Source organism: Sylvia atricapilla, chromosome 9 (assembly GCF_009819655.1).
Source record: "Sylvia atricapilla isolate bSylAtr1 chromosome 9, bSylAtr1.pri, whole genome shotgun sequence".
NCBI classification, from domain to species: Eukaryota; Metazoa; Chordata; class Aves; order Passeriformes; family Sylviidae; genus Sylvia; species Sylvia atricapilla.
The window spans coordinates 9,832,491-9,860,173 of NC_089148.1; the positions used below are offsets into that span (position 1 = coordinate 9,832,491).

The window sequence follows — 27,683 nt, forward strand, 5'->3', positions numbered from 1 at the left end:
AACCCAGAAGAACCTTACAGTAACATCAGGTCAAAAACCAAACTCTTTCCCCTAAGGGAGGTCCCGATGGGTGGGGCAATTGGAGGAATAGGGTTTGTCAATGCACCTTTAACAGCGTCAGAAGTCAGAAATTTTAAAAAAGAGCTGGGGAATCTAGTTGAAAACACAGTGGGAATTGCCAACCAGATTGACCAGTTTTTGGGCCCAAATATTTATACATGGGGGGAACTAAACTCCATCTTAAATATACTCTTCAATCCAGATGAGGTTCGGCTGGTTAGGACAGCGGGGATGCACATCTGGGAAAGAGAATACCGAATGGGCCCTCCCGGTGACCAGAAGTTGCCAGTAGCTGACCCAGGGAGGGACCCAAACAGAGGAGAAGGGAGGAGAAATATGGAAGATTATAGAAACCTAATAATAAGAGGCATTAAAGAATCAGTTCCCTGGAGTAGTAACACCAAATTAGCCTTTGACAGGGCCCAAGAGAAAGATGAAACCCCACCAGCCTGGCTGAGCAGGCTCAGACAGAATTTCCAGCAATATTCTAATTTGGATCCAGATAGCCCAGAGGGGATTAGAGTTATTGGAACAAGACCAAGGTACAATCTACACAGACTCGCAATATGCATTTGGAATAGTACACACATTTGGAAAGATCTGGGAAGAAAGAGGGTACCTAAATTCAAAAGGGAAAAATCTAATACATAAAGAATTAATTAAATTGGTATTAGAATCTCTTATGAAGCCCCAAGAAATAGCAATTGTACATGTCAAGGGACATCAAAAAGGGGACACATTTGAAGGAAGGGGCAACCAAGTAGCGGACCAAGCAGCCAAACTAGCAGCTCAAAAGCTGGAGGAACCAATAAAAATTCTTACCTTGAATGATATACCAGCTGACAAAGTTACTAAACCAGTGTATGATGAAAATGAATTAAAAGAAATAAAGTTAGGTTTACACCAAGGAAAGCAAAGGGAATGGCTGACCCCAGATGGAAAAAAATTCCTAAATAAAGCAATAGCTCGAAAAACGCTGGCAGAAATACACAATTTAACTCACTGGGGCACCCAAGGGTTGTGTGATCATTTCCTGAGAGAACACCTATGTGTTGGGAGTCTATAACCTGGCTAAAGCAGTTACTGAAGGATGCCTAATTTGTCAGACAGTAAATCAAAAAGTAATGAAAAAGCCCACACCAGGGGGAAGACAAATAGCATTAAGACCCTTTCAGAGTATACAAATAGACTTCACAGAAATGCCTCCAAGTACAGGGATATAAGCATCTTTTGGTTATAGTTGATCACTTAACGCACTGGGTGGAAGCCTTCCCTACAAAAAGGGAAACAGCACAAGTGGTAATAAAGATACTACTAGAACACATCATCCCACGGTATGGACTGGTAAATAACATCGATTCAGACAGAGGCCCCCCACTTTGTAGCACAAGTCCTGCATGATGTTATTAAAGCCTTGGGAATTAGGTGGCAATTACATACACCCTGGCATCCCCAAAGCTCAGGGAGAGTTGAGAGGATGAATAAAACCCTCAAAAATGTATTGATTAAATTAATAACAGAAACTGAAATGAATTTAATAAAATGTCTGCCCCTAGCACTCTTGAGAATCCGAGTTAGACCGAGGTCTGACATAGGGGCTTCACCATATGAAATGATGTTTAGACTCCCTTTCTTACTGACTCTTTACAGTACTGGAGATTATTTAGAAGGGGAGGCAACCACTCAAGAATATATAAAAACAATTGGAAAAACATTGGCCAATCTTAAAAAAAGAAGGTATCTTCCTCAAACCTCCCCCTTGGACGCAGATGTACACCAAATAAAGCCAAGAGACTGGGTTCTAATTAAATCTTGGAACACCGCCCCGCTAACCCCCAAATTTGAAGGTCCGTTCCAGGTCCTGCTCACAACCCACACTGCAGTGAGGACCCAAGAAAAGGCCTGGACACACATATCCCGAGTAAAAGGACCATTGCCACTTCCCAGTGACTCTGTTACCCCAACAAAGACTCCCTCCGAATGGGCTACCATTAGAGACCCAGACACACTTACAATAACCTTCAAGAAACAACCAAAGCCCAATTAGAAACGAAAGAAAACCCGTTGTTCAAAATCTTTCCAAGTTGTTATCAAAAAGCTGTCATAAAAAAAGTGTTCTCTGTAAGTTGCTGTTCTAAGTTATCATGAAGTGTTAAGCTGTTTTAAAAAAAAAAGTCATGATAATAACATCATTACAGATCTCTCACAGGGCACAACACAGAAGGGCTAATCAAAAACTGAAAAAGAAGTGGAAACACACTGAAAGGAACTCCAGCTAGATAACTTCCCCAACCCAAGAGGCAAGACCAGGTGAGATCGAAATAATGGTTCATACTGGACTCTTGGGAGGACTAATCATAGTTCTGTTAATGAGCAAACACACCATCTCATCTATGACGGGGAGAATCTACAGTCCCTTATAAGAGTTCACACTCATGTGAATCCCACATGTTTTGATATAAAGCAGCATTGGATTGCAAAAAATGCTGCAACATTTAAGCAGCACCTAACTGGAGAGTGCCCTATAAAAGAATGAGTTTACTTTGATTGATTAGAACCCCAAACTGAAGAACTAAATAAAAGATACTCCCATGAATCAGAAACTGCCAATTGATGCGGGCAAAGGCCCGATCAAAGAAATAGAGGGGGGACTGAAATGAATAAAATGTAAGAGATTCCCATTTTTGACACAGTCTGTCATTTGTTAGGAAAGTTATACTGTTTAAAATGTTATGCCAGTTGTAACCTGTCTGTTAAGAAAGTTATGCTGTTTGTACCAAAATTTGTACCCTCAAAACCTTATTCCAAGTTGTATACCCCCTCTAAAACCCCGGGTTCCCTTCCCCTTCCGTCGGGCTAGGCTGTCCCCATTCCCCACCAGCTCCTCGAACTGCTGGCCCCGCCTAATAGGAAAATCCAAGGACTTCCATGGTGCACTGCTCCAAACCGAAGTGCAGTTGCCGGCAAGCAGACCCAAAAGCCGCGACCCGGCACAAAATCCAAATAAAAGGGAGACACTACAACAACGAGAAGACCCTCAGCTACCTAAGGACTGAATTCTGCTTCTGCCGCCTTGTCATGACCAAAAAGAGACTGGGAAACAGTGACACCCCTAGACCACACGAGCCCAGTTGAGTTCCTGAGGATTCCCGCGAGGCTGGAACTCCCGACTCTGCGGTGAAGAGCAGCAGATTCGACTGGCATCTCCTCCTCAGCGGCGGCCCGAACGACAACGGCAACAGGAGCGAAAACAGTGCAGGCGACCCCTCGAGTTCCCTCTTGAAAGTGCTGACTAATAAAGGCCTTTCAAAGGAGCAGGTCTCCTGGCCCATTTTTAACAAGGGCACCCATCCTCACAGCTCACCTGTCCTCTTAAGAGATCCCAAATCATACCACAAGGGTTGGAACCACAGTAGCTAGCAGGACACAGCCCTGCCCAAACCACCAGCTGGTCAAAATGCAAATCACACATATACACATATATATATATATACATATAAAATACATATATATATATGCACACACAGATGTATATAAAAAGCTGGAATCATCGCTGTGAGCGATACAAAGGAAATACACGATACAAATCAAATGAAAAAATAAATATACTCTGTGCACAGAAAAGCTTCTGTGCAAAGGTGGCACCTTGCAGGTCAAGTACTTTTTTTTTTTTTTAAGCTCTCTGTAAATAAGGCAAAAGCAATGTTTTCTGTATCACTTTTTCTCTTTCGCCCACCAAACAGCTGCCACATCCACTGCTCCCACAGCAGGAGAGAAAGCAGGAATCCCTCCTCCTGGCCAGACTCTCAGTACAGAGTGTAGGCTCTACATCAGCATCCTTTACGCTACAACAACTGTTACGGTTTGGTTTATTCAAAAAATGTAGAACTAGTTAATAAAAATACAGACATAAGCAACACTTCTACTTTTGTCCAGTGGTTCCCTGGAGTCTGAAAACGTGGTCTCCCGCTGGGCACACTCTCACAGAAGTCAATTTTTATAATTCCATAGAAAGAGTTCCCCGGCAAAGAGTTACATTGGAGCTAGACCGTGCATACTAGAGCTGCAAAGAGGTCCAGTGTCAACAAGTCTCTTCAGTTTTTTCTAGGAACGAGAAGGCAGGGGACTCCCTCCCTCTGGAAGCTTACCATATATGAGATTCACAGTGTGTCATTTTGATAACCCCCACGCCTCCGCCCAGCCGCCGGTAGTTCATCCCGGCGTACAACCTGTGGAGACAACACGCCATGGTCACATCCTCCATGGGGACACCAACCCTTGGGAGCTGCTGGAACCCTGGGCACTGAGAATTTTAGGCTTTCTGTGCTGACTTACCCCTAAGCAAACACTGCATTTGACCTGAGGCCATGGAGAAGGCTTCCAAAATTGAATGACAGCACTGGGATTGTGGGCGTGTAGTTTGAACAGAAGTGTGTAATATCACACAGTAGAAAACTTAGGAGTTTAAGGTTTCAGATTATAGTAATGTATATATAGCAAGATGGAGGTCTTAGGGTGGAGGTTAGTCCTTCTTTTTCGCCTTGTTCTTCAAGGGTCTAGGTGGCATTTTGTAATTGCATAGAAAAGTCCACATTGCAGACCATGGGTGGTAGGTTATTGGGTTAAAAGTGAAAATAATTTAGGTGTCATTTCTCAATTGGACAGTTTACTCTTAAAAGGGCCTGTAGAGAAAGAGATAGGAGCCATTTTTGATTTGTTAGCTAGAACTCTTGGCTTGTGAGACTATAATGTAGATAAGAATTAATAAACATCTGAGTCTGAACAAGAAACACCATCTCAAGCACTTAATCCCAACTCTGGCAGAAAAGAAGATAAAAACCAACCAGAGCTGCCATGAGAAATGACTGAACCAGCCTATGTTACTATCATTAATGCCTGCTTAGAGTGGGCCACGAAGAAGTAGCTGTGGAGCACCCATCTTACACACTTCAGAAGTAAACAGCTGTATTTGTTCATGCCTTTCTCTCTCAGAACAGAAACTGCTCCTTGTTTTGACACCAAATTTCTGTCACAATAAATACTTCCTGCTCCCTGTCTGGTAATGTGCAGGTGTTCTGGGTTGAGCTGCCTCCTATCCCATATATCCATCCCATATCTTGGATATGTTGTTATGTCTCGCAGCTGAATCCCGCCCTCTTGGGCAGGAGCCTGCAGTTCCTGCCTCCTTTTGGCTGCTTGGCTGCTTTTCGGCTCTTGCTTCAGCTGGCTCAGCTGCTTTTGCCTTCTTCGCTTCGCTTTGCCTCGCTCTGCTCTCCGGCTGCCCCTGCCGCCGTTTTTCTTCCCCCCGCTGCTTCTGTTTGTTTTTTTTCTCCTCCTTTCTTTCTCTCCCCCCCCCCGCCCAAGGTTTGAACCGGCTCCGGACCTGACCTGACCTGACAAGTTGGAGAAGACCCGGGCCAGACAGAGACGCGTCAGCACCCTCCCCATCGACACAGTAACCCGTCCTTTCCCACTATTCGGTGTTGGGGAGTGTATTTTTGTCAATAAACCGGTTTTTCCACTTTCCTCCGAGGTATTTTCCTTCCCGAACCCAGGGCTGGGGGGCGGAAGGGGTGGTGGAGGTTTGGTTTAGGGGACTCCTTTTGGAGGTTCTTCCCTAATTTACTCCAAACCAGGACAGCAGGATACAACAAAACTTTGTAGGCTGGAGCTGACCTTAGGCTTTGTTTTGGCTAACACACAGGACTAAGGCTTAGTCCTCACAATTCAACTAATTTATATTTCTAAAGCCCTACATTCAGCTGATCCAACCAAGATATAACAAATCCCAAGCACCATCTGTTGACTGCAGTGGTGTCTGCATTTCACAGGGATATCAGATCCCTACAGACTCCAGCTGCATATTCCCCTCTGTGCCACTGGAGTCTGCTGGCAGCAACAGGAGAAGCAAGTTCTCCAAACAGCATCAGAATCGTTTCTCAGTCAAGCTGCACAAATAAAAAATATCTTCAAGATATATAAGAAACAAAAGGAAGGGAAGACCATGGAAGCTGGTCACCTATATTGAGTTCAGTGGCAAAAAAAAAACCCACAAGCTAATACTACCTTGAATAACCTCCCAAAACTGTGAATGCCTGCCAGGCAGGAACTCCTAACTCTGTCACAGGGAGTAGCTGAAACCATTCCACTAATGAATGTGATGAATGTACTCCTCTCTCCTCAACTTTTGAACAGGAGTTCCAAAAATCCTGTGGATTTGAGGCTCACCAAATCAGGGGAAATTCCTCCACTGATGCTCATGACAGCCATCCTTATCAGTGAAGGGTTAAGCTACTACTATCACTAGTAAGAATAAGGACACTATTTTCTTTCTATTCCCCACCCTTGCCAGATTACCACAGCAGCAAAAATAGCCCGAGGAGCTTGATACTTTATGCTAATTACATTTGGGAATAAATACACAGGCAAAAGTATAGTTACAACTATAAAGGCTATTTTTCCTCTTTTATGCTCAGTGTATATATTGATAAGCAATTTCATATTATTTGTCTGTGCTTGGACATTCTTCCAGTGGCTGAATCTTGCTGATTTAAAGGGGAATAACATCATGCGCTTATAGTGTTTCAGCTCCTCCAAAAGGATTCAGAAATCACTGCCTCAGCTTGAAACCAAGAAATGAACAGGCCAAATTCTACACGTTGGCTCTGAGTTCCTTCTGCTAAGGACAAGCTCAGTTTTATTGGGAAGCAGGATAGACTCAGCCCAAAATGAACAGAAAGGGCATTCTGGGATATTTTTCAAGATGTGATTCTTTCCTCCAAGGCAAGAAGCCAGAATAGGAGTGTTGTGGTGGTTCTACCTCACAGGAATTCTCTGTTATACGGTGTTTACCACACTCCTAATTTGCCTGGGACAGCTCCAGCTGGATTTCATGGTTTTGACCATCACATAAATTCAAGTTACCTCCACGTGTTGGCATCTGGATCAAACACCTCAATGGTCTTCAGGTACGTTGTGCCATCAAAGCCCCCCACTGCCATCAGCTGTCCATTCACCACGGCCAGGCCAACCTGCAAAACATCAGACAGCGGCTACTTAGCTGGGATGTCCTGAAAAGAAAATATTAATAGAACTATTTTATAACCATGTTTGGTGAAAGGCATCTCCAGGACAGGGTTGGGTTTGTTTTATTTCTTTAGGACACAGCACAAATAAATTCCCTAAAAAATGAGACATGGAAAGTTAAATACATATCTCAGAATAGAGAATCTCTCAAAGAAAAAGCAGAGAGTTCCCCTTACGGCCAGCTACAAGAAGTAAAACCATCTGTATGATGATAAATACATGAGAATCTAAACATTTTTCAAACAAAAACTTATGTTCTCGACTAAAATTCTTCCCCAAGAATATCTACAACACTTGGTTAAAGCAGCAGAACCACAGGTAAACCCCTGGTCCCAAACCTCTCAGGTCGGGGCTTGGACCATCTGCAAGCACCCTGGCCTCCAGACTTTCTACTTAGCCTTCTCTGCAGAAGCACAAAATCACGGAAATATCAAAAACATGATCACTTCCAGTGGAAAACGTGGAGTATAACAGAGAAAACAGAAGGTACACAATGTGAAATAGTCCCTGTTTTGGCTTTGAGGAAGTCAGAAGAGCTGCAGACACAGCTGCATGTGTTTAGCAGTTTCTACAGAAAGCAAATACAGAAGCAGCTGATAAAAGTCAATGTCTAATGAGAAACTAAAACGGACAGTGTTGGACAGCTGACTCTGTGCTTGGAGAACAGAAATAAATACGTGCTCTCTGTCTCCAAAAGCAGTGGTTGCTCAAACTGTGATTCATACTTGCCTCACCAAACACTGGAACACTAACACACAGATATAAGTAATCCTCTCTTTACTACATAATCCAATACCTAATGATAAACATCCAGATCATTTACACCTCCCCAACCATGATGACTACTGAAAACACTGCAGTAATCTATTGTTCACAAGAAAGCATCACGATCAGCAGTTGATGGGAACAGTTGATGGGTACATTCAGCGAGGAGAGGCAAGAGCCTAAGTGAAAGCCCAGGAACCCTGGTCCCACACACGCCCTCAAGGCAATGAGTGTCTGCTGGCATTATGAACCTAAACACGCGCTAACCCAGTTTCACAGCTTTTTCCTCTGAGCAAGTGGGTGTTTTCACCTTCTAATTCATCCAGAGAGATCCAGATACTAATCTGATAGTGTTCTTTATTGGTATCTCACATCAAGTACAGCTATGTCACCTAAAAGCTCCTCCCCTGCAGTTTTAATTGACCACGTATAAGGGCCCAAAAATATTTAAAAACACCCTCAAATGACTCATTTCCCCATCCTAAACAGCTGTCTGTGGCATGACCTGGCTATCTCTTCACCCTCTAATCTTGCTAGAGAGCTTTTTGCAAACTTTTTCCCCTCACAGAAAAGAGGTGAAGTCTCAGAGGAAGCAGGAGAGCCTGGTGAGAAGACTGACACCTCACCATGTGCTCTCCCCACAGCAAGAGTGACAATGACACCCTGCCCTGTGCCCTCCCCACAAACAGACTAACAGTCTGCCTGCTGTCCCCACATGGTGACAGTGTGGCACGGACAAGCCCACGGAGCCCCACTTGGTGCCTAGAGAGGCTACCTGGAACAGAGGCTAGACAGTTAAAGGAATAAAGTAGGGATTTATTAAAAGGCCTTCAAAGGATACACCTTGGGACATAGGAAGAGCTTGGCCAAGGCTGGACTCAAGAAGGATGATGGGTCATGAGTTTTCATGCTTCTGTAAGTTTTGGTCCGTATATATAATGGGGTTAATTGTCCAATGACAGCTTCAGGTTATGCAGTCCCAACCTCACAGTTTGCTCTCCTCAATTCGCTGTTATTTATACTTTTTGGGCCTGAAACTGCAACAGTGAGCTTGGTCCTCAAAAGCTGGGAAAGGATTGTTTTGTCTAACTGAGCTGTGAGGAGAACTTGCTAACACTTTGTATGCTAAAGCTCAGAGGTGCAGAAAGCACAGAATGTGGAGAACACAAAAGCTCAGGCTGAAGGCTCTGCACTCACCCCGCTGCGCCGGGACGTCATGGCCACCACGGGAGACCACTGGTTGGTGCGTGGGTTGTACCTCTCGGCACTGCTGAGCTCCGTGGTGTCATCCCTGCCTCCCACGGCGTAGATCATGTCCTGGTACACAGCACAGCCCAGGTGCTTCCTCCTCGTGCCCATGGGAGCTATCGTGTGCCAGCGGTTCTCCTGGGGGTTGTAGCGTTCCACTGTGAAGGAGGAAGGGATGGTCTTTGGTCAGTGGGTAGGTCATTCTTGGAGCCAATTATAAATACACGGTATAAAGGCGGCTTTTCGCAGATATCAAGATGAATGTTGTGTGTAAAATGTTAAAACAACTTTGCTGTAAGGATATAGCTTTCATGTTTTTTGCTTAAATATAGTAGTAAGATAGCTGATATATAGTTATGCTTGTAACTGAACTGTCTGTTTAGTTAAAATAATATCCTGTGAACATATAATAAAGACCCCTGTTACAAATATGTCAACTACCAGCACCTGCCATCTAAAGAAAGTATATATCACAGCTCAGACTAGAAGTCATAATAACACCCCAACCAAAAAACACACATGCTCTAAAAAGTGGACCCAAGGAGTAGCTATACTAAACAGTTCTTAGAAAAATACAAATATACATAATAGTCTATGAATATGCAACACACTAATGTAATAAGTATTTTAAATTTTTCTCTGAAGATAGTAGGTGTGCTCTTAGCTAAAATGACCTTTTAACCCTTTACTTTATCTCTGTCTCCTGTTGTCTTTTTTATTGAATATTTTAAATTTTACCAAGAAAGTAAACCTTGTTTTGCACACTATGAACACATTTGTTCTCTCTTCTCTTTCAAAGAACTCTCACTAGTCTCTCTCCTGTCTTCAGCATCAATCACACTCAGATATTCCCTCAGAGGGAGCTACCAATGCTACAAACTGACCTGCAGCAGTTTTACCTCTGGCACCTTCCTTCCTACAGCAGAAACGGCTGCTGCAGGAATTTAAAAAAACGTAAGTGCTTGCAACTGCTATGCAAACGATCAAAGCAGTATGTATTCAGGACATACTGCCAAATGAAGCACTGAGAAAGTAAAAATATGCCACACAACCAAGTGAGAGGGGCTCACAAGTCTGGAGAGGGAGTTATTGTATGACAAGATAATATTTCAAGAAGGCAAAAAACTCTACAAACTGATCAGTAAGATATTCAACAGCCAACTGGGAACATGACTGGCTCCCAGGACCAGGACAAGGGCTGACTGAAGGGAGAGCAAGAGGCATACCAGTATTGAGAGGAGATGTTCCATCAGAGCCTCCCACAGCATAGAGGAAGCCTCCCAGCACAGCCACTGCCACTCCCAGGCGCCTGGTGCTCATGGAAGCCACTCGAGTCCATTTGTTTTCTTTGGGATCATACCTGGCAAAAAAAACAAACACCAGAGGTGAGTGAAGAGCTGACATCTTTACAAAGGGGTAGGAAGACTGACATTATTCTCCCCAAACAAGAATACCTGTAAGATTTGTGCAGTTCCTATCTCCTCCCCAGCTTGTCTGCATCAGCTGCATCCTCTAAGAGACCCTCTTTCTTGCTGTGCCCCACTTTTTTTTTTTTTGTTTTTTGTTATTAAAAAGTACCTCTCTACAATGTTGAGACAAGAGACACCATCCTGGCCACCCACAGCATAGAGGTAACCTCCAAGAACTGCTACTCCAACACTGGTCCTGCAGGTGCTGGTGGGAGCCACATCACTGCTCCACTGATTGGTCTTTGGATCATACCTGGAAAAAAACCACACCAAACAGCACAAGTTACCTGCCCAGGTCTGCTTCAGACTCTCCCATGTCTGGGAGTTCTATTAAGGCTGTAAAACTTGCCTATCCTGAGCTTCAGCTGCAACACAGCTCTTTGTAAGCTGGATAAAAGCCCTGAAGTGCTACAATGCATCCAGTACATGTTACTCCAGGGATGTTCAAACTGCAGCTTGGGATGAATCAAGCTGAAGATCAAAGGTTCAGGTTCCTGAGAGAGACTGGCTGGCGTGTGGTAACTTGCAGCAAAGAGAAGCAGCCAGAGTTAACTCTGCTCTGTTCCCTGCAGTTCATACAGGAACTCAGAGAGCACTGGGACTTCCAGATAAAATATGGAGGAACAAGACGGACTTAGGAATCCAGAGACAAAGAAATACAGTGCATAGCAAGGAAGTGCAGGATGTGGGAGATCCAATGCTAGGGTCATGATTTGGGAAGTTGGGAGCATTCAAAGAGATAGGTGGGAAGAAGGGGAAGCTCGAGGTGGGAGAAGGTGTTTCTACAGCTCGTTGGGTTTGTTACAGGGCCAGGATTTAGACTAGTAGGAGAGCCTGAGTCATGTGGCTTTCAGGCATGGGAATTGACCTATGTAGCTCCCAGAAGCAGGAAGCTTGGTAAAACTTGTTAGACTTTAATCTTTAACAGGCCTAAAACTGACCTATTTTCCTTCTTCTATGTACCAAGGTTCCTTAATTCTCAAGTTGCCACTTCACAATAAAATTCCAGGATCTTTCCCTCAGCATCTAAGAAATGCTCCCTGTAACCTCACCTTCCTCAACAAAACAAACCCGCAATTGCATGGAAGGTTAACCAGGATCACATCACTCCTTCCAACAATACACCCAGACCCATCTCCTAGAGATTCCTTCCTTATGCCAGAGGCTTTGGCTTGTCCAATTCAGCTGGGGATAGCATGACACAAAGTGTTTTGCACCAGGGGTGTGTGAGGCAGGAAGAAACAGCAAAATGAACTCATTTCTAAGCGGTTGCACCCAGGTTTAAACATTCAGAGCTGAAATTCTGCACAGGGGCCTTATGGAGACCTACCTTTCCACGCTGTTAAGATAAGAGGAGCCATCATGGCCTCCCACAGCATAGAGGAGGTCATCCAGGACGCTGACGCCAACGCCACAGCGCCTCTTGCTCATGGAAGCCACCATCCTCCACTCGTTGGTCTGGGGGTCGTAGCGCTCCATGCTGGAAATCGCGTCCCCGCTGCACCAGCCCCCCACTGCAGCCAAACACCAAAAACAGGGTCACAAAAACACTCACCCAGCCCACAAACTGCCTGTGCTCCCGGCAAAGATCAACCCCTCAGACTCATCTCTAAGTCACTCCTGCTGAGGTTTGTAATTATAAAAGAGAGTGAGATTTTCAACTTTGGAAATGCTGTGGCATTCGCAAGCACCAAAGAAATCACGTGAGTAAGAAAGTGTAAGTTAACTCAAACTTTCAAATATTAATGCACAGGTCACATCAGAAATAGGTTGTGAAGACTTTATGGGAACACCACCACCAGAAAATCCTGCCTGGAGTCTCCTGGCCCAAGCCAGTGAGAAAAGTACATAGAATCAGAATATCCTGAGTTGGAAGGATCCAAATCCAGCTCCTGGCCCTGCACAGGACAGCTCCAAGAATGCCACCATGTGCCTGGGGGAGTTGTTGAAATGCTTCTTGAGCTCTGTCAGGTCTGGTGCCTTTACCACTGCCGTGGGGAGTCAGTTCCAGGGCCAGACTCTACCACGGGTGAAGAATCTTTATCTAATATCCAGCTTAAGCCTCCCCTGACACAGCTCCAAGCCACTCTACTGCTAGTTACCAGGGAGCCAAGAGCAGTGCCTGCCCTTCCTCTTCCCCTCACGAGGAAGGTACAAACCATGATGAGCTCTCGTCTCAGTCCCTCCTTCAGGCAGAACAGACCAAGTGACCTCAGCTGCTCTTCATTTTGCCCCTCTAGACCCTCCAGCATCTCCTGCAGACACCACACACACCTGCAGGGACACACACCTGCAAAGAGCACCTCTCCACAGCGGATGGGCTTGCGCGGCCTCGTTCGCGGTCCCTGCATCAGCGGCCGCTCTTGGGGCAGCAGCAGGTAGTTTTTGGCTTCATCCACCAGATCCCTGGGCAAGACAGGAAAGTATTAACCCCCAGAGCTCAGCTCAGTCAGGAGAGGGGGCAAACCAGAACTGATGGGAAGAGCAGCCAGCACTAGTCATGCACCTCAGGTATTCACAAGTCACACGAGGAGAGCATGAACAGCTCCGGTTAAATGCTCGATGTCACCAAAATACTCATCAGTTGTTTATAAGCCACTGACACAGTGACAGCAGCAAACCAGCACCAGTGCCTGGCCAGTTAACAATAGATATAGCTTGCTACAAAAAAGACTGTTAAAAAAAAAAAAACTACAACAAGAGATTTGTCAGGCTTACTGTGCAGAAAAGAAAAACCCAGCCTGCCTCAAGCTAAAACTTAACAGTCAGTGGTTTTGCCTCGGAAGAGAACAGGAGTTGGAAAGCACACAAAAACATAATAAACACATGACCAATAGATGGAGATAGTACCCTTCTGATGAATATTTTCTCCATCAGCTCTGGCCAGCTCACACACTGTCCATCCATTCATGACTTGCCACCTGGACTAATCCTAATATTCCAAACCCTTGAATGAAACAAAAAATAACAAAAACATCTTCCTTCCCTCTACAAATGTGGACTATATAAGCAGTATCAATGCTTATTCAGGAAGAGAACAATTTAGCCTATGCCCTGAACTTCTTTACAATATGCACAAGATAAATCATGTGCTTTGTGGAAGATGCAGAACTCCGTAGAACCAGAAAGGTGAGACTCTAACCGTAAGAGAAGGAAATTACAACTTCCTTGCATTATCGTTGTGGGAAAGAGCAGACTCTAATCCCAGAGTCCAATTCAGTTATCAACGTGCAGACATTCTACATAGAAAAACTACTTTAGATCCCACCGAGACCATCATGAAAGCCATGCAACTGCTAAGCTGCAATAAAAGGCCACGACTAGAAGGGAGAAGAAAAAAAGAGGCAAAATGAAAATCAATAAATACACTGAAAGGTCTTTTACCAACAGTCAAACTGCACACTCAAAGTTTGCTATTTCACTGAAAACTTCAAAGAACAAAACCACTTCTAGGACGCACCAGTGACCATTATGCAAATAGAAAACAATTTTTCTTGCTTCTCCTATCCTCCCAGTTGCCCAAGATGAAATTGTGAGACATCACCCATTTACTAGCGACAAATGAGTACAGTTTCAGAGGACAACATCATGCAATTCTGTAGAGGGCTGAGGAGATTTACCTGCACTCCTCATCGCTCTTAATGAGTGGATCAGAACCCACTGTACCCACAAGAAACTTGGGACTCAACAAGGGTAGGCGGACATGCTGCAGGACCTAAAACACAAACCAGAACACCTACGGTAAAACAACAGACACTCAAGAGAGATGCAAGAAGCCAAATGGAAAACAACAGAATTTTAGTTAAATGCAGCTTGTCTGACAGCACATTCACCTTTTCAATATCCCAGTTTAGCTGCCCAGCAGAAAGTAAGTCTTTGGAAAGGGACCATCCACTGGATCTATTAACAACTGAAAACAAGGTCACAGCTGGAAAACTTCAGAAAGTGACAGATGTCAACATATCTGCCTGAACACTGATTAAGTTGGTGGTTTTATCAACCATTTAGCTCTCTTAAACCTGAGTGGTATTGCAGAGTAAATGAACAACAGGAAACAACACATCTTTCACAAGGGTTTAGAATTTGAAGGCCCAAGCACATACAGACAGAGGCAAACAGTTATAAAAGCATTAAAAGCTGCCTTGGGAAGGTTTGGTTTGTTTACTTAAAACCATTTTCAAAAGCTTTCCAGTAAATAAAGTTGCATTTAATGTCTCTTTCCAAAGCAGAAACAGCAAGGCAGGCAGATGCTCACCTCTTTTGATCAGCCAGCCCGAGACTTCAGAGGCTTTGGGCTGACAGCTTTGTCAGAATGGGTTCTGCTCCGTGAAATGCCTTGGCTCAGATGAAGCATCACATTCCAACAAAACCATTCTGACAAGCTCCACTGTAACATCGTGAGGGCTGAGGCACAAATCAAGCAGCAGAGCTTAAAGAAGCACCGCAAAGCAAGACAAGCCTTTTCTTCTCCACTGTGGTTTTGATACGACTCTCCAAGCAGTGCAGGCAGGTTTGTCTGGACAGACTGCTGGAGTGAGCTCGTTTGGCAAGTCCTACCCAGGAACAATCCAACAAAGCCCCTAATGAAGGCTCTGGCCAGTGCAGCTTCCAGCCTAGATGAAGGGACAGTGCAGGCCACCTAACACAGGTGGGAGTCAGAGAGAATTTGGGTGCCTTTACATCATTCAGAAGCGCTCTGGCACTGCCCTACCATCCCTCATTGCTCTCCCCCTAGATAAAGCAGCCTGGAACGTCACTGTGTCCAAGATTACCTGTGGCAGCTGGGGTCTTCTCTCCTGGATGCTGTACTTCACCCAGGCCATCACGGCGTTGAACACCTGCTCCTCGCTGCGCACATTCAACTCGTCACTGGATATGATGTCTATGAGCTGGTTGGCAGGAAGCAGCATGAACTCCTCACTCTCCATCACCTGGGAAAGGCAGAGGAAAAAGGCAGGGGGTAAGGACAAAGCATCAGAGCCGTTCACCACTCCAGTACTTCACGGACTGACCCAGTAAAAAGCCAAATCACCATTAGTTCCAACACACGTGAAGGGTTTGCTGCACAGGGCAGAACGCAGCCCCCAGCAACACAACAGGACACTCCTAGATGGGCATGCCATTTACATCCTTTAACACTTTTAAAGGGTTAAACCACAGAAGGCACTGATCAGGTTTCAAAATCCAAGAAAAACAAAGCCTTTCTTTAAAATCAGTCTCCTCGTTTGCCGTGTCTAATACATAAAGCAGAAATAAAACCGCAACAAATACGTGACTAAAAAGCAGCACTGGAGTGCAGAGATTCACACAGAAAGCAAACAGAGCACAAAAATAAGATCTCAAACAAGTTACCAGAGGCATTGCAGAGAACACAGAAAGCCTGATTTGTGGCAGAACAGAAAATATTCCAGGAGACTCATCTGATCCTGCCTCTTTCATTTGCTCTAAATATACACATGGAGTATGCAGTAGTCGAGATGCACTAAAGAGGGAATCAGAGCCTCAGAGCCCCTAAGGACTGATCTCTTGTGAAAGTCAAGCCACTGACAAACACATTAATTCCTTCAGCATCCAAGATAGCAGCAACCAAGTTTCTCAGGAGGCCTCGGCTGCTGCTGGAGGACTGCTCACACAGCATGAGTCAGTCAGACTGCCCTGGAAGCTCACACACCACCACAGCTCCTGCACAGACACCAGGTAGATGGGAAAGGTGCAAGAATCAAAATTAAAACTGCAGAAATGGTCTGACTGATAACTGCCAGCTCACCTTCCTTGCAAGCATTCCCAGTCTGTAGCCTGCAATTTCCAAAAGGCTTAGGGACAGAAAATAACTGAATGCTGGCTTGTCCTTATCATCTATGACCACATTAGAATTCTGTGACTTATTTCACGATTTGCTGCATAAATTAAAGAAAAACACTCTTTGACATGATCATTTCAACAGCAGTCAGCTGTGCAGTCCTTTTAATTACCTGAAGAAGTCATTTAAGAGCACTGAACAAATATGCAGGGATCACCAAGTTACTGACAGCAGAAAACCTTGTTAAAAAAGAACAGAGCGGACAATGAGATCAGTTACCAGACTCAGTTCTTGGGTACCCGAGCTTTTGGGGACAGGAAAGGCCACAACCAGGCTGGCCAATGCTTTCCTTCAGCCTGTAAGTAGGAACTGGGTTGGTCATCAGAGATTTTTATCAGCTTTTTTTCCATGGCCTCCCTTCCTCCTACAAAGCTTATGTGTAAACTTTAGTCTGATGGTTTTTAAATGCAGCTTCAGCATCTGAAAACAGCAGCTGTGGAAATTCTTGAGTTAAAGATGCTCATCCAGTCTCTTTCCCTTTGACCCTCAGGACACCCAGTGGTATTGTTGGCCTCACAAAACTCAAAACACTCAAGGCACTTCTTTAAACCAAATTATTACTACTGTGCAACTTGCTAGTTTACATAGTAAAACAAATCATTACTTTAAATGTTTTGGCTTAATTATCAGGACAGTCATAATTACCTGACTAATATTAATGATCTATTCGACTGACTTGCTTAGTGGACAAGAATTGGCTGGATTTCATTTCCTCTGCAGCATTCCTCTACATCAGTGCTTTTACAAACAGAGAGAATTCATGTCAGACTATACAATATGGAGTGCAATTTTTGTCTGTTGATAAAAGCACAAGTTGTCCACCCATAAATATAATTCCTCCCTTCACACAAATGTCAAGAGACAAAAAAAAACCCCACAAACAAACAAAAGCTGTTTTTGTACAGTGGAGTTAATAGAACCATTTCACATTACATGCACAAAATCCACTAGGGGTTATAGGCAACAAATTAAATTGGGAGGAATGGAAAAAATTGAAAAAGCATTTTACCAAGAAGTTAATGATGTAATGCAGCAATACACATAAAAATTAATAGAAGCAGAGGTTAGCACGGCAGAGGACATGAAGCAATTCAAACTGCATTCAAAGTAACTGCATGGGCTGGCCTGGTGCCTGCTGCTTAATATTTCACATTGCCACCCAGGAAATTCCCAGCTCACGTTCCTTTGTGCAGCTTGGAGGAACGATGACCACACAGCCCCCGCACTGAAAGGCAAATTTTTTATCAGTTTTCAATCTCCACAGGGGAGGATGCTTCAATAGACAAGTGCCCAGTTTCCCCCAGGAATCACCAATCCACTCTCCAGATGGAAAATACTGCCAGAAAGGAATACAATCCAAAGGAGCAGCACCTCTGACATTGTCTGCAGAGAAACACTGGAAGCAAAAGAAGTGATTATTAAGGATGAAGAGCTACAGGACTCCTGGGGCACTGAAATGGACACCAAAACTTGCCCAGGCCAAAGAGATAGTGCTCTAATCTAAGCATCTGTTTTCCAGAGGCTGTGTTTAAGTTAAGTCAATTATAATTTGCATCATCTTCGAGGAAGAGTGTTCTCTTCTCTTTTGCCTTCATGTGCTTTAACAGGGCTAAGGAAGACAAAAAGTTGTCTTCAAGGGACTGCAAGAGAAAAGAAGCCCATATCAAGCAGCTCTTAACAGCCAGCTGCATGTATTAGTGCTAAAACATTTTAAAACAAAACTGTCAAGCTGTTAAAAAGTGATTTACAGGCTTGTAAGCATGCCCTACTCATGCAATAACAAGATCTAATAACCAGTAAAACAAGCAAGCGCTGAAAATAAACAACCATCTGGATAGCATCTTGCTCCCCACCCACCCCCCTGCAAAAAAAACCCCAAAAAACAAACGAGAAGAAAAGAAGTGCAGAGCAAGCACAGAGCACATGAAGTGGCCAGCTAAAATGTAGTGGTTTGGGAAACCACCAAGTTCTAACAAAAACAAACTCATCTGAAACAGTAAATTCTCTTTGGTTAGAAAAGATGCATTTAATTGCAGCTTTTGGAGGAAACTGATTTTGCGTCCACAGTTAGATACCAGGAACTGTCTTTACAGTGTCCAACAGTCATGTTCAGTTGGGTTGCTCCTGCTCAGATTTTTCTTAAGTACTACCTGACTGAAATTAATACAATTCCAATCAGCATCTTGCATGTCAGAAGAAAAAAAAAAAAAAAAAAAAAAAGAAAAAAAAAAAGAGACAAGCTGCCATCACTCACAGCACTTCCATACTGCTGCTTCTCTGGGGAAACTAAATTAGCACTAGGAGTTCCTGGAGTTCCTCCCTTTGGAAGGGATCTCCCTGTGAAGCTGGTGGGAAGAGGAGATTTTTTTTTTCTGCAGTTCAGTAAAGACCCACTCTTCTCTGACTATTCCTCACACAATCCTTAATTATTATGTTGATCCTTCTTTGAACCAGCTGCTGGCATTTTTTTTTTTTTCACAAAAAAATCATCTAGGCAGAATTAACAAAGGATGAGAAAGTTGAGTTTATAAAGGTCAGCTGCAATATTACACATCTGAATTACTTTCAGACAGCTTCTGCTGAATAATAGATGCAAAACCCTAGTTCTGCTACAACAAGGGATTTAAAGACTCCCCTGAGGCAGCTTCATGCTCCCCCTAACACCCACTTTTCCAATCCCAGAGCTCAGCATCAAAGTTCTTGGTTTCTACTGATGTGTTGTCCTTACTTTTAACACCTGCCTCCCCTCCGACCAGAATGCAGAACCCAGAATATTTCTGACAGAGGAGTGGAATGTGAAACCATTGTGTGGGCACGACAAATTCAATGCCAAATCCAACTGCACCCACGACCTTGCCTCCCACATAGCACTGACCACACATCTTTCAGGGAAGAAATGCTGTGGATCATACACAAACCACAGGTACAACACAGTCCTGCCACCCCTTTCCTCTTTCTTCCCCACTAAACATCTGGCACCCATCACCATCAGGGCACAGAGCGGGTGTAAAGGCAGGATTTGGAAAAAAAGGACAAAATGAGAGTGCTGGAAGCTCTCACAGGCCACGTTGATGCATTTCACATCCCAATTCCAGCAGGCCAGCTCCTTACCTCCTGGAAATTGTGCTGTGTGAATTTGTCGGCGATCCTCAGCAGTTCACGGCACGAGTGAGTGTCAGCAAAAGCCCGGATGCCCAGGCAATTGGAAGGGTCCAACTGTCTCTTGAGGAACTCGCAGCAGGCCTCCTGGATCTCGGCCAGCTGGAGAAGACAAGCAGCTGGCAACAAGGTCTGGACGTTTCCCTCTTCCACGGTGATCTGCGAGGTGTAGGAGAAGTCGATGAGCAGCTCCATGGCCCGCTCGTCGATGTCCCTGATCACCACCTCGGTCTGCCGCGACTCCGCCAGCTCCCCGGTGAACATGGCTCGGAAGTAGGGGCTGCAGGCCGACAGGATCACCCTGTGGGCGTAGATCTTCTTGGCCCCCACGACCAGCACCACATCGCAGAGCTCCCGGTGCTTGCGCAGCAGGTTGATGACCTCCAGGGTCTGCCGGGGGTGCTTGTCGGAGATGTAGGGCATGCGCGCGGGCTGCGGCACCCCCTCGGGCAGCTTGTTGGGGTCGCCGAGGGTGCAGCGGCTGGTCACGTCCATTCCGGTCTCTCCTGGGCGAGTGCTGGCACACCTGCAGCGCAGGAGATAAAAATACAGCACCATGGTCAGGGAGCCCAGAGCCGGCGCTGAGCACCAGCAGCACCCGCAAGTCCACGCCAGGACGTGGAAACAAGCACGTGATCACATGAAAGAGGAATCCATCTCCAACTGAAGCCTGCTTGGAGGTAAACAAATGCCAACTTGCAGCAGGCTCCTATTTATTGCTATTTTTATACGCTTTCTATGACACACGGCTGTAATATCCAGCTACACATACATATTTATGAGCTGAACCTCACTGTAGCCTGGTGTGGTAAAGGCACATTATCCCCATTTCACAGAGTGACTCAAGGCACAGATTAGCTGGCTTGCCCGCTGTCAAGCGCTGGAGTTTTCTTTGACAGAGCTGGAGATGGATCTGCACTGCAAAGGGTTCCAGCTCTGTGACTTAACCAAACGTCTCTGTTCTTCTACCCACGTTTTTCATGGGGTCACTCATCACTGTAATGTCTGAACACACTGAAGTGTCACACAGACTTCAGGAGCTCGAGATGACCTGCAGACTACCATGAGCATCTTTCAGGGTCACAGAATACCCATTTTAATCATCACCTCTTCAATTATTTTTGAGTTATGGAGGCTTCTGACTCAATCCACCCTCCCTGACACGTGTCAAAAGAAGGTTAATCTTCCCCAAGAACAGCAGAAGGCAGGCAGAACCAAAACAAACCAAACAGGAAGAAGATAAAACAAGTATCTGCCACTATCAACCTACCAAAGAAGGAAGAATGGGAAGTCAGGATGGTACCTTTAGAGGTGGAGAATCACTTAAGAATACGTAAATTAAGATACCAGCACAGAGAGAAAACATAGTATCTTCCTGGTCCCACAGCAATTAAAGAAAAAACAGGAAACTGCTGCCTCTTCCCACATAAAGGAAAAACCATCACTTAGAGCAATTAAAGGACATTGAGCAAAATATCAGAGTATTGATGGTTTATGGCCATTGGAGATGTACTGAAAACATGCTGGCCACTACCAGTTTTTCCTTGGTGCACTGACACTTGTGAGCTGTCACTACCTCACTGTTCATATTAAGAGTTAAAAAGAAATCGAGCCTGGCTTTGCCACGGCTCAATGTAATTTGCAGCCGGTTTGAAGGAAAGAATTAAGAAAAAACAACACCTCACATCTTTTCCCCTCATTATTATGTAAAATGCACTTCCTAAGCACTGGAAAACCAGTCCCTTTGCAGCAGTTCAAATTATTCACTCACATCTTAGCCTGTTTTCCCATTCCCTCCACACCCTCTCCTTGATCATCATATTCAGATGTTTTAGACCATTACCTCTTCCTCCTATCTTAGTTACACAGATCCAGCTGGGGCTCCCCTCTGGGTTTTGCTGCTTGCTTCTGCTCAGCCTCTGCACCTTTAAATGCCTTGGGTTTTTATCCCTGCTCCACCTTTTTTACATCCATCACTGTCCTGCTTTCCTGACACCTCAGACAAATCCTTGGCTGTTACACTACCTCTCACTCTCCTCCACCCACTCCTGTCCCTCACAACCCAAATTTGCTCTTGGGTGGGGGGGGTTGACAATCATTCTCAAAGCCCTGCCAAGTTCCTCACAAACAATGCATGAACTAAACTCCCCTTGCAGCAATACACACAAACTACAATTAATGGCACCCCTACAAAAACCCCAAGAAACCTCAGCTGAAGATTAATTTACCTAATTGGCTTATTTTCATAGTCCTTAGCAGCCAAGGCCAGAAGGTAAGTAATTTAATCCCTCTAGCAAAAGATGGAGAAAGGTGGTGACAAACATTCCCCTGTAGAGTTTGGCTCTCACTAAGCAAGCTAAGTCGATTTTATTGTGTGGTAAGCGTTTTGAACTATGTCAAACCAACCCTTGAAAGTTAAAAAAGAACACAATAAGAGCTCTTTTAAGACACATGCTTCTACAGTTGGGGACAGTTTGTCTTGACTAGGCTGTCAGTCAAAGCACAGAAGAAGCATTCTTCAAATAAAAACCCATTTCATGTAACTACAGATCAGAAGAGATGGTGCACACCCAGGACTGGGCATCCTTTTGGAGAAAGCACACAGCCTGCAGGTTTTGTCTGTCACACCTGCAGGTTTTCCTCAAAGACATCTCCCACTAAAACCAGCCCTAAAGCAGACCTCAGAGTGGTACAGGTTCTAAGCTCAGACAGATTAGACTGAGACCATGCTGCCAGAAGAAATACACAATATTCCTGCCAATCCCACAGCCCAAGACTCCCTGCCATCTTGTGCCAAGGGATTACTTGGCCAGATTCAGGCAGTAACCCTTGTCTTCCCTAGCCAGGACATTACAGGATTTTTCTCCCCAAATGAGGCCCTGCTGAAGACATCTTTAACTCACTGAAAAGGCGTCTGGTTAGCAAGAACTGAAGTCATTCCTGCATTGTTCCCACCAGCGTTTATGTGAGAGCCTGAATTGTTACCCAGCCTCCTTACTCCTGGGGAGAAAGTGCTGGTTAATGATTAAAGAAGCCTGAATGGATGGAAAAAAGAGGAACAACCCAATGAGCGCTCCTGATTCATCCATAACTTATCTCTGGGTGATGCAGAAGCCAGTGATCAATAGGTTTAAGAATTTCCAAGCTGGATCAACCTAGATGCGTGATGTGAAGCTCAGTGGGTTGCTGCTACACACAGGCACAGAAGTGTGAATTTAAAGGACATGTCTGCTGGCTCCTGTCTCCACGAGGATCATAATTCCACTGCATTATGTGTGCATTATGCATAAATATGCACAGAGAATGAAATGATGAGTCAGTGGCTTAGAGGTGTGAAAGACAGAAGGCAGCACTTGATTCTCACATGGCAGGGGAGCTGCCTCCCCCCCCACAGAACTCAGAGCTGCTCCTGAATAGCCGGGGTGATTAAGGAGGGCTGAGGATCCAGAGGAAATGTGTGTGTGCTCGGATAAAACGTTCACACCCAGCTATGCAGATATTCTGGGATTAGCTTCCATCAAAATGCAGGGCTGGGGAAATCAGCAAATACAATGGGATTAAGAAAGGGCTGACAAAGGATCAGTTTTTGTAGCACACTGCTGAGAAGTACAAATGGGAACACAGGCAGTCTGCAACACTAAGTCAGCTAAATAAACAGGCTGCTCTGCCTCCATTTTATTCTGTTATGCCAGTGCCCAAAACTTCATTCATTAACGGGCACCTAGGATACAGCAGCTCCTCCCAAAGTTCAAAAAAATACCTAACAATACACACCTGGGGAAAATTCTTTCCCATGCTGTCATAAGAGCATCTTATACTTCAAATCTATATATTTTAAGACAATGTGTGTTTTAGCATAAGATTACAAACAGGTTTTAACACAGTTCAGCAGAAAACAACAGGCTGACCTAAGGCTTATGAAACACACACCTCAGGCTAAAAACATCGACTGAAATCCAAAAATCATACATTGCTGGAGTGGATTTCAGTAGCAAGAGATTTTAGTAGCAAATAAAAATAACAAACCAAATGGGTAGTGATTTCTATCAATGCCTTGATTTGAAATTAAGAAATATTTCCTATACTCATTACAGGGCAGCAAGAACAAGGGCCATCAATTTGGCCCAGCCTCTGGCAACAGAAGTCACCACCACCACCCCATGCCAACCAAGTAAATGGAAATGCTTTATTGTGGCATCAGTACTCAAGGAATTAAGTTAGTTAAAAGTCTGATCATCAGGAAAAATACCACTGATTCATTTTCTCGCCTAGCTAGCAAGGTTTCAGTAAGCTTTCTCAATCAAAGTTATGCAAACAAGCAGATAAACCTGACTGAAATAAGATTTTAGGTTACAAAAGGAAAACTGCAAGGATCTGTTGCATTTGCCCGTATTCACATTGCTTGGTTTGATTTTTACTGACCAAGCCCAGAAAACTCAGTTTCACCCCTGAGGAAAACATCCCAGTCAGGGTGAAACTGAGGATGCCCAAACTCTGAAAGAAGACGTCATTACTGGAGTCTTCCAAAACCTTCCTGAGCCTTCTGTAGTTAGTTTTGGGCAAGAGCTATGTCCAGGTAGTTGGATAAGCTCCTCAGTGCACAATCAAGACCTGAAGCCTCCTGCCGGGTCTGGCTGCTCAAGCTTGCTCTGACACAGCACTGCTGTAAAGCTGGGAAAAGGCTGCCAGGAAAGAGCTGGGTGAGTTTCTTTGGGAGCTGCTCAAGCCCTCATGCCTGAGCTGAGTTAAAGTCTGCACCTGACTGTGCACCCACCCATTCCGAGCTGATTTCCCTGCTTCCTTCCTCACCCCTACTTGCCTGAGGAGCCCAGGACTCCTGGCTGGCCCTGGCCATCAGACCTGCCCTGCCCTCCTTGCCTTGGTGCTGTGGGACCTTCCCTGAGAGGTCCCTGCTGCCTTGTTTTTTCCCCCTCAGCAAAGCCACATTCTCTTGCTTCTCCCTGAGAGTGAGCAGAACAGCCTGCCCCAAGCGCCCCTTTGTTCCTAATGCAGGGTAAATCCTGTTTGCAGCAGCAATTCGTGTTCCCTACCATAATCTTGACAGGAATAGCTGGAATTCCTTGTCTGTTCAAGCCGTTCCTCCTCCCCCTTTGAATGCTGTACACATTTGATACCATCTTCAGTATGCTTATTAACCCACTAGTGGCCAAGCCCCACTCCCTGCTTTGTGCAGGACCTCCCACAACCCTCACGTGAGGGTGTTAAATCGGCTTCAGAGCCCTGAGCAAAAGGATAAAAGAAAGTGCTCTGCCATCTGCTTAGCTGGAGTTCACAGGAAGATCTGTGCCCAAAAGCCAATCAGGAACTTTTTATCATCTTCTGCTAAGACAGGCAAGAGGAGGAGAACAAACAGAAATTTTAACAACCCACACTGAGGCACTTAAAACAGGCAAGTCTATCCAGGCAAGAACTGGAGTCCACAGCTCACAGCAGAGATGTGCTTGTCAGGCCAGGCTGCAGCAATAATAAAATATTTCTCCACTTCTTCAGCTCTGTGCTGCTGCCCACCACAAAAACTAAAACTGTCTGAGTGGCAGACAGAACTTCCACAATAGCAAGTCCAAGGCCACAAACAGACAGACACACGAACTCCAGCATGTGAATTCTCAATGCGACACACAGAAAGCAGCAGAAACAGAAAGGGTTTAGAACCTCCATTTCCCCATCAGGGACACAAAAAGTAGGGAGAGAACAAGAACACAAGCCAAGCTAGCCACCAACTTTATGTCATTCTGCAAAAACATCTTGATAAACGGAGCACAACATCAAAACCTAAAAGGCTGTGGGTTTATGTTGGTGAAGATTTAAACGACCTCCACTACAATGAAAGAGAGCTCATCTGCTATTTAATCCATCTTGGAGGAAAATAAATTCACTGTAAACGTCACATACAGCTCCTCATTGGCCAAACCACATTTCTTATCTTGGCAAAACTGCAGCACAATGCCCAGGCTCAGTGATACCCCTGTCATGTCCCAGGTTCACTCAGTGCTGAAGTGCAGCAGCTGCACAGCAAACTAAATTCATGACGGTTCATTTAACTAAAACACCATCGTGCCATTCTTCAAGGGTTTAAGTGACTACTTACTTCTTGCCTCCTTACAAAGAACCCAGGCTAATGGTTTCTGTGGCTAAAAATGCTCTATACATTCATCTATTAAAAGGTTAAAAGCCTTGCCTTCTCTTACATGAGTGTTTACAGATCCACCCACAATAAAGTTTTCCTTCTTCCAACATCCCAAAGAGCACAAACAGACCAAGAGCTCTCTCCAATTCATTTAGAGGTGAAGAACTTCAGGCAACTTTGCTTCCACACAGCCTTTATACGCACAGAAATGTATCTGCTGTTAAATTTTGCTGTGGGCTTGCCATCAAGGAAGAAAAATCAACAAGAACTAGCAGGGAACCCTGTTTGCAAACCTGTCATCGTGCTGAATTACTGTGACAATTTTTTTCTCTGTATGAGAGAATGTTTTTGACACAACCGCAGCAAGAAGTCCCCTGAATTAAACTTCAGCTGCATCTCCAGCTCATTAGAACTGAGGCAGCTGGCATCCATAATTAGAAAAGGAAATCTCCTTTGCACCCAAGACCTCACCAAACGCCTTTCGTTAAAGGGAAAATAATGCCCCTTGGAAATCAAGTTTAAATTTGTTCCCAGGCAGTTTATTTCCCACAGTTTGAATACCTAAGAAATTAAATACTGAATTTTCAATATGACAGTAAATGGGGGGAGTGGAAAAGGGGATGGAGAATTACAGTAACTTATCTTCCATACTCTTCCTGAAAGACACCTGGTCTTGTAAATATTGAAAACTAAATACATTTAAGAAAGGACTAAAGAGGAATGATTTATTTCCCAATTCCCCATAGTCAGGCTTTAAAAACACAAATCCAAAACCACGCAACATTTTACAGTCCAGGCACGTACAAAACCAACTCACACGATTTATCCTGTCTGGGGAAGAGAGGAACAATTGTGTTTGTGTCTTACCTGCGCATTGGCTTTCCGTCCATGCACCGTGGAGAGAAACCTTCACCCTACACTTCAAGACCTGATCCAGCAGGAAAAAAAAAAAGAAAAAAAAGATATAAGCAAAGGTGATTTCTGAATCCAAAGAACCTTCTTTCGGTCTCCCTCTCAGAGAGCAGAGCTGGCCACAACCACGTACTAATATGCCTTTAAGCCCTTATCCAGTTACAAATTCACAGCCCAGATTAGCAACACCTGGAGAGCGGAGAATAAAGCAGAAGAAAACATCACCAACACCACCAACATCAGCAGCGCCGGCCGAGCCCGCCCCCGGCCGCAGGAAGCGGCCCCGGCCCCGCCAACCGCCGCCGAGCCGCGCCCGCCCCTTCCGCCCCCGGGCCCGCCCGCCGCCGCACGGCCCGGCCCGCCCGCTCCGCCCCGGCGGGGCTCTGCTGCGCTCGGCTGGAATAGGGCTCTGAAGGTGATACTGAGGCCGATGGCGCAGCCGGCGGTGCCGCTGGTACCGCTAAACCAGCGCCAGGTCCGGGCGCCTCCGAAGCACGGCCGGGGATGGTGACTGCAGCACCTCCCTGGCAGCTGTCCCAATGCCTGACCACCCTGACAGTGATTTTTTATTTGTTTTTCTCTCTAATATCTAATCTGAATCTGCCCGGTCTCAGCTGGGCCATTTCCTCTTGTCCTCCCCGCAGAAGAGTCCGAGCGCCCCTGGCTGCGCCTCCTGTCCGGCTGCGGATTGCGATGAGCTCCCTGAGCCTCCTGCGGGCCCAGCGCCCCCGCCTCCCGCAGCCGCTCCTCGTCTCTTTTCTAGACCCTTCAGGAGCCTTGTTGCCCTTGGCTGGACACACTCCAGCACCTCAACGTCCTTTTTAAAGTCAGGGGCCCAGATCTGAACGCAGCATTCAAGGTGCAGCCTCACCAACCCTGAGGACAAAGGGATGATCACTTCCCTAGTCCCCCTATCCCTCCATAATTCCAGATTAATGGCACTTCTCAATGAGTAATGCATTTCTCAGTGTGCCTG

The 27,683-nt window shown here is 45.2% G+C and overlaps 1 protein-coding gene across 3 annotated transcripts; it reads right to left on the reverse strand.

Annotated features, from left to right (window-relative positions):
- Positions 1–3,912: 3,912 nt before the first annotated feature.
- KLHL20 (kelch like family member 20) lies at positions 3,913–26,914 on the reverse strand. 3 transcript variants are annotated; one of them, XM_066324765.1, is made up of 12 exons: positions 26,663–26,914; positions 19,600–20,173; positions 15,401–15,559; positions 14,249–14,343; positions 12,919–13,034; positions 11,959–12,142; positions 10,738–10,881; positions 10,386–10,519; positions 9,109–9,317; positions 6,985–7,091; positions 4,209–4,289; positions 3,913–4,123 (listed from the first exon to the last, which is right to left on the reverse strand). In XM_066324765.1, the coding sequence occupies exons 1-12, from the start codon at positions 26,683–26,685 to the stop codon at positions 4,093–4,095; spliced, it is 1,857 nt and encodes a 618-aa protein (XP_066180862.1). In that variant the 5' UTR covers positions 26,686–26,914; the 3' UTR covers positions 3,913–4,092. The 3 variants fall into 3 exon arrangements, with proteins under 3 accessions (XP_066180862.1, XP_066180863.1, XP_066180861.1); XM_066324766.1 differs by having other exon boundaries at positions 3,913–4,289; XM_066324764.1 differs by lacking the exon at positions 26,663–26,914 and having other exon boundaries at positions 19,600–20,205.
- Between the last annotated feature and the right edge of the window lie 769 nt (positions 26,915–27,683).